The sequence below is a fragment of the Procambarus clarkii genome, chromosome 61 (assembly GCF_040958095.1).
Source record: "Procambarus clarkii isolate CNS0578487 chromosome 61, FALCON_Pclarkii_2.0, whole genome shotgun sequence".
Classification (NCBI taxonomy): Eukaryota; Metazoa; Arthropoda; class Malacostraca; order Decapoda; family Cambaridae; genus Procambarus; species Procambarus clarkii.
In genome coordinates, this window is record NC_091210.1 from 23,028,880 (window position 1) to 23,037,334 (window position 8,455).

Sequence of the window (8,455 nt, forward strand, 5' to 3'; positions counted from 1 at the left end):
TATATATATATATATATATATATATATATATATATATATATATATATATATATATATATATATATATATATATATATATATATATATATATATATATATATATATATATATATATATATATATATATACTAGCTGTACCCGCCATGTGTTGCTGTGGCTCAGTCTGGTTAAAAGGAAAAGAAAGAAAAGTGAAAGTGCACCTTTCTAAAATGGTTCATTTCACAATGCTTGTGAGAACACAATACTTTTTATTGTTCCGTTGACTGTAGAGATATGGAGACTGTCTTGTTTGCCAACTCTAGAACACACAACATATAATTTTCCATGTGAGAAGCAATCCATTTCTAGATATAAACCGCACAATTCTAAAGATTGGCCCAGAGCTTTCTTGATGGTGATGCAACATTCTGTTGGATCATTAACCGCTACATCTGCATCCAGAACAATGTCGACGGTCTTGTATGTGACTGCCTCGCTTCGAATGTTAGACTGAATAATATTGTTAAGTTCGTAGACGTCTTTATTCTTAGCCGCAAGAATAGTTAGGTCACTCAGCCAATCGTGATCATTATAATTGGTTTGAATATTGGGAAATACTTTTACAACCAATTCTTCTTTTGACGTCAGTATATTGCCGAAGTTATGAGGCAATGAAATTCGTCCTGAGGTCAGATCAACCGGCACGTTTCCGTTCTCAATTTCCAGAAATTGATGTGAGAATATTTCAGCTGATTGATCGTTTTGCTGCTGGACACGCACATTTGGAGTTAATTTTAACGTCTTTACGTGGCGCCACAAAGTAGAGTATTTCAGGCAAGCATTTATTTCGTCCGCTGGTGTCGATCGAGGAATTACAGGGAATGTTTGCCTGAAATCTCCTGCAAGCAATATCAATGCATTCCTAAATTGTCTGATATTTCCACGCAAATCTTGCAATGATCGATCAGGAGCCTCGAACGATTTTTTGTAGTCCTTTGTGCATTTTTCCGAAACAATAAGTTTGCATTTCTGCAATACTTTTCCCATGCCAGATGCTTTGGAAATGTTGCACGAGGGAGTTTCAATGATTATCATGTTCAATGTCAATTTCAAAGCCGAATGAGAAATTTATCCACCTGGTAGCAATATCGCAGCTATTCCGGAGGAAAAGAGCTGAGGCTATGTCATTTTGGAATTAAATTGCTGCCACAATCAATCTAATTAGGAAGGTTTTACCAGTTCCTACTGGTGCGTCTAGGAAAAAGATGTCTCCAATCCCATTATTGACAGTTTTAATTATTTGATCGTAAATACTTTTTTGCTCAAGCGTTAGCTTAGGAATATTTGATTGCGCATACGACAACATATCACCCGAGTTGTAATTTTGTTCACGACGAAATTCTACAACGAACGAAGCAGCAGCGTATCGATTCGGTGATGGCATTCCCAACTGAATGAGAACTTTTTTCGCGAATCCTAAGCACAAATCTTCAATCATTATCAACGCTTCTTTGTAGATTTCTGCTGTGAAATCCATGTTCATATTTGAATTTTCCTTGCCTATTCGACGGACAATATGCGATTTATATTTCTTCCAAAACTCTGTTGGAGACAAAGAGCAGGCGGCCAATGTGATTGCAAACAATGAACGACTTTGATTTGGACGTGACGTGTTTCACGCGTCATTAATGCATACATCCCAGTTTCTGTCGTTCTCCAATAAATTCAGAGCTTGACATGCACTACGGAACGTGGCATGTGTAACGCCGTTTGAAAAATCTCCACTGCTGGAAAGACGTTAGACAACCACATTTACCAACAGCATGCGAAGAAAGAAGCATTCATCAAAACAACACAGCTCAATTCCAACGCAATTCACACAAAATAATTGAATCAAAATTAAAATAAATCTAAATCTATGAAAATTCAATTTATCAGTACAATCAGAAACATTGAAGTGGAATTGTAACATATATAGTGTAGTATGTGTGTTGCTCTTACATGCAACAGATGGCGCTGTTTTTCAAGAAAAAGCAGTTTTACCTGTAACAGGTGTGGCATCTATACTTATACTTATGAAATGAACAGTATTGTAAACAAAACACCCCAATTCCAACACAATGTCACAAAATAATCCAATAAAAAATGAAACAATTCGAAATCTATGAAAATAAAATTTATCAATGCAATTGGAAATATTGAAATGGAATTCGTAACATATTTAGTATACCGTGCATGTTGCTATTATGTGCAACAGATGGCGCTGTTTTTCCAAAAAGCATGTTTTCACCTGTCACAGAGATGGCATCTATATAGTAGGTATATAAAAAGACGAGCCTATTCGAATGCAACGTTGTGTCAGAATTTCAAAGCAATAGGTGAAGAACTTTGAGAGATTTCAGCGTGTGTTGCTCTTACATCCAACAGATTTCAATGTTAAAAAAAAAACATGTTTTCTCCGGTCACAGGTAAGGCCTCGTATGTAGCAGGTATATAGAAACACGCGCCTATTTGATTGTTACAACGTGTCAAAATTTCAGAGCAATCGGTAAAGAGGTTTCGAAGATTTCTCTCACAAGAAAAACCCATGAGAAACACAGTTTCTTGAGAAAAGCATCTTTTTTTCGTCACAGACGAAAAAAAGATGTGAATGGAACATTGAAACCTCAGATGTGAATGGAACATTGTGTGAAAAATTGAAAGCAATCGGTGAAGAACTTTTGGAGATTAGCGATTTTGAACAAACGAACATTTCTAATTATATATATACTTATATATATATATATATATATATATATATATATATATATATATATATATATATATATATATATATATATATATATATATATATATATATATATATACATAGGATATATATATATATATATATATATATATATATATATATATATATATATATATATATATATATATATATATATATATATATATATATATATATATATATATATGTCGTACCTAATAGCCAGAACGCACTTCTCAGCCTACTATTCAAGGCCCGATTTGCCTAATAAGCCAAGTTTTCATGAATTAATGTTTTTTCGTCTACCTAACCTACCTAACCTAACCTAACCTAGCTTTTTTTGGCTACCTAACCTAACCTTACCTATAAATATAGGTTAGGTTAGGTTAGGTAGGGTTGGTTAGGTTCGGTCATATATCTACGTTAATTTTAACTCCAATAAATAAAAATTTACCTCATACATAGAGAAAAGGGTTGCTTTATCATTTCATAAGAAAAAAATTATAGTAAATATATTAATTCAGGAAAACTTGGCTTATTAGGCAAATCGGGCCTTGAATAGTAGGCTGAGAAGTGAGTTCTGGCTACTAGGTACGACATATATATATATATATATATATATATATATATATATATATATATATATATATATATATATATATATATATATATATATATATATATATATATATATATACAATCTTTGGACAACACCCACCAGTGGGACTCGAACCCAGAAAGCACAACTACCTTCCAGTAGCTGGCATAACTAGTATGCTTTAACCCACTACGCCATCAGACCTTACAAAAGAAGTAGATAGTTCGAGATATATATCTCAAACATCTCTACCTCCCGAAGGCACCAGATGAGTGAGGGGTCAGTCTGCATTTTTCGTCAAGCCACTGTCAATGTGAGAGAACTCGTGTCCAGCTTATAAGCCTATACTTGCATAAACCACAAGTGAAGATAAACAATAAAAAACATATATATATATATATATATATATATATAAACGACATATATATATATATATGTATATATATATATATATATATATATATATATATATATATATATATATATATGTCGTACCTAATAGCCAGAACGCACTTCTCAGCCTACTATTCAAGGCCCGATTTGCCTAATAAGCCAAGTTTTCATGAATTAATGTTTTTTCGTCTACCTAACCTACCTAACCTAACCTAACCTAGCTTTTTTTGGCTACCTAACCTAACCTTACCTATAAATATAGGCTAGGTTAGGTTAGGTAGGGTTGGTTAGGTTCGGTCATATATCTACATTAATTTTAACTCCAATAAAAAAAAATTGACCTCATACATAGAGAAAAGGGTTGCTTTATCATTTCATAAGAAAAAAATTATAGTAAATATATTAATTCAGGAAAACTTGGCTTATTAGGCAAATCGGGCCTTGAATAGTAGGCTGAGAAGTGAGTTCTGGCTACTAGGTACGACATATATATATATATATATATATATATATATATATATATATATATATATATATATATATATATATATATATATATATATATATATATATATATATATGTCGTACCTAGTAGCCAGAACTCACTTCTCAGCCTACTATTCAAGGCCCGATTTGCCTAATAAGCCAAGTTTTCCTGAATTAATATATTTACTATAATTTTTTTCTTATGAAATGATAAAGCAACCCTTTTCTCTATGTATGAGGTCAATTTTTTTTTATTGGAGTTAAAATTAATGTAGATATATGACCGAACCTAACCAACCCTACCTAACCTAACCTAACCTATATTTATAGGTAAGGTTAGGTTAGGTAGCCAAAAAAAGCTAGGTTAGGTTAGGTTAGGTAGGTTAGGTAGACGAAAAAACATTAATTCATGAAAACTAGGCTTATTAGGCAAATCGGGCCTTGAATAGTAGGCTGAGAAGTGCGTTCTGGCTATTAGGTACGACATATATATATATATATATATATATATATATATAACTGAAAACTCACACCCCAGAAGTGTGAGTTTTCAGTTGCATATTGTCCTGGGGACCATTCAGGCTTGTTCGCATTTGTGTTCCTCAAGTGTGCCCCAAAGAATGAGGTGATTTGGTAAAATGCTATGCCCAAGATTACTATCCGAGTGCCGGCGGTGGGGTGGTTCAAATAGCCTCGGCTATCACCTCATTAGTCCGGTCGTGATGGTCAAGTGGATTAAGGCGTCTTGTACATACCAGTTGCGTGGCTCCTGGGAGTATGGGTTCGAGTCACTTCTGGGGTGTGAGTTTTCAGTTGCATATTGTCCTGGGGACCATTCAGGCTTGTTCGCATATATATATATATATTACAGGATATATATATATATATATATATATCATAAAAAGGAAGGTGAAACGCCATGCAACCTCAGAAGAGTCAACTAACATAACACTTGTACCCCCTATTAGACTATTTTACAGGAACTTCTTTTCCACAGCTCATAAAACGGAGGAAAGGGTCCGTGTCAAATTTGTTTACTTCCCCTTTTTGTGTGTGTGTGTGTGTGTGCTTTTTCTTTCAGATAATTATTTCATGCTTTTTCTTGCAGAGATATTTTTGTTTTTGTTTGATTTTCTTTTACTGCATAGATTTTCCTTTTTATTCTCTGTATACTCATACAAAAAATATGACTACTATCGTACTAGACACTTTTTTTTTCTCTGAGGGGGAGGAGTGTTACGACCCTGGGTTCCTTAGTTGGAAACCAGATGTCAAATTGAGCTCTAAATAATTACTTTACATTAATTGATAGGATTGGATCATATGAGAAGGCTAGTTAATTAACAATAACATTTATACTCTGGCTTCTCTCACCACTGATGCGCTTTTGTTCATATCTTCCTTGCCCAGACATAAGACGAATATTGTTTCTCACAGATTATTCAGACTCTGATCTTGTTGATTATTAAATATAATATTGAACTAGTTATCAGCTATTCTTAGAACTATTAAAATAACTAGTAATGAATGTCTGAGTAAACTTGGGATGATGTCTCTTGTACGATCAGCTGAGTATCCGTCCCGACAGCATATTTAAATGAGGTCGAACAGCCATGCTCGCTTTTCTCTCTGGTTGGCAGCTGTGGTGTTCTGACCTCCCCTGTGGGACTCTGTTTCCTCCTACTCCTCCTTTCCCTTACCTTATTCTGGGTTTATTCTACAGTTAAGTTCCATAGTATTACTGTTCCATGTGTTTACTGTGCTACTGGCTAAGTTTGTGTTTTGTTAGAGGCAGTTTTTAAGCCAGTGTTTTGACATCACTAAGTGTAGTCCATTGTGACTAGGGTACCACGTGCGTCATACCTACCCAGGGCTTCAAGTCTTACAAGCGCTGTTCTCTAAGTAGACTTTACCCTAGTTTTTTTTTTTAGTGTAAACCTTGTATCCTGTCTAAGTGGACCAAGATAGTTAACGTAAGATAGAGTGGTAAAGTAGTTAATGGTATTAATGTATATGGGGGGTTATTAGAGGGATCAATAAATAAGTACTAAGAAAGGAGTATCCCCTCTTCCTGTTGAAGTGGAGCAGTGATCTACCACTAGACTGCCGAAATTACTTTAAAGCCAGTAATTTAGTGCTGGTTGTATTCTTATTGTGGGCCAGGCCTATTTGATCTCCACTGATTTTAGGAACGCCTTTAACTATTACTAGTGGCCCTCTCAGTGCAGCTACATACATACATTCCCATAACACGATCCCAAAATGGCATAACCTTAGCTCTTGCATCGTCCGGAATAGCTGGGACATTGTTACCAAGTGGAAGAACTGCTACTTCGGCTTTGAAATTGCCATTGAACATGCAATTCATTGAAACTCCCACGTGAAACATTTCCAAACCATCTGGCATGGGAAAAGTATTGCAGAAATGTAAACTTATTGTTTGGGATGAATGCACAATGGCCCACAAAAAATCGCTCAAGGCACTTGATCGATCATTGCAAGATTTGCGTGGAAACATCAGACCATTTGGAAACTCATTATTATTGCTTGCAGGAGATTTCAGAAAAACATTACCTTTAATTCCTCGATACAAGTTCGTCGACACTGTTGAAGAAGCAGATGAAGCAGTTAGTTATCCAACTGAATTTTTTAATTCACCTGATCTGCCAGGGATACCATCACACGTACGGCAATTGAAAATCTGCGTGGCAGTTATCATGTTGCGAAATATCGATGTCCTCATTCCTCGCATTCCTATGATTCCAACAGATATGCCATTTCAATTTAAGATACTGTAATTTCCAATTCGATTGGCGTTTGCAATCACTATCAACAAAGCTCAGGGCCAATCTTTAGAATTGTGCGGTTTATATCTAAATACAGAATGCTTCTCATAGGGTCAATTATATGTTGCGTGTTCTAGAGTCGGCAAACCAGACAATCTCTATATCTCCACAGACAATGGAACAACAAAATATTGTATACCTACAAGTGTAACACGGGTTTGGGTTCCTCTCTTTACTTCCTTCTTTCTACTCCCTCTACCCGTATTCTTACTTATTATTCTCTACCAAGGGACTCCAAAACTTTTACCAAAGCCAACTCCACGCCACGTGGTCCTAAGACGATTGACCGACTTAAGATTCTACACCCAGTATGACGTGACCTAAGCTCTGATCAAAACCCTAGAGTCGCCTCTATGCTGCCACCACCAGACCAGCTCTACAGAGCAATGATCGAGGTCTGGATCGATCACGCTAATTAATCAACCTTGGGGCTTGATCCCCACTAGTAGTTTATAACCTCGGAAACTTGAGTGTGGAATTAATTAGATGGGGATGATGAATTCCGATCCGATGTTAGAATCGGCGCCCAATGCAACTCTGCCTCGTGTGGACCACGTGACCAGGACAAGTTTACACATAATGGAAAATGTTTACACAAAAACATAATATTGTTTACAAATGGAAACAATAAAATGCAAATTAATAACAAATTTAATTTATTAAAAGAAAACTAAAACAAAATCTAAATGTGTTCACTCCCTATCACTTTAACACTCCCTACTTGACCTGAATGGCAAATGAGAAGACTATTTCTATACATAACCATAGCAACTATACCTCTATGTTTTCCAGCTCTCGGTGTTGGGGGCTGGTCTTGGGGAGAGGTAAGATGTTTTGACCTCTCCCAGCTGCTCGGCAGATCACACTGATCTGTCCTCGTCTGATCTCGCCCAGACTAGAACATTGTATTGTTCCGCATCGCTTACCCAGTTACTTTAGCAAGGTTAAGTTATAACAATTATCCTCTGTTTATACTGAATTGATCCAGACTGGTTGAATTATTTTACTTTAATTAGATTACACAAACATCTAACGGCAAAGCTGTTCCCGATCACAAAAATGGTTATTAAAACTTTGAGAAATATTAGACATGTCAACCCTGCTGACCTATGACCGCCGGTCACTCCGCCTTAAAAGTTAGATCTGATTCGTGACGTCACTGATGGTGACTTAAACTCAATAATTAGAATACTCTTGATATTGTATCCAGTACTATTATACAATACAATTTTAATGCAAAATGAATAAAGGCTAATTTTCTCTAAATTACTGAATACTATAGGATGATTCATTATACGCAGCTTTGAACAAAGCGTCGGTTATTTCCACCGCGAATTCCCCTGGGGGTCAGGTCACCATGCGGCTCAGCTTCCCATTCTCTTTTGT

General features: G+C 35.6%; 1 protein-coding gene across 1 annotated transcript; it reads right to left on the minus strand.

Moving 5' to 3' along the window:
* Window positions 1–219: 219 nt before the first annotated feature.
* On the minus strand, window positions 220–1,074 carry LOC138354167 (uncharacterized). The gene has a single exon (XM_069308059.1). It carries the CDS (start codon window positions 1,072–1,074, stop codon window positions 220–222), a length of 855 nt encoding a protein of 284 aa, XP_069164160.1.
* Between the last annotated feature and the right edge of the window lie 7,381 nt (window positions 1,075–8,455).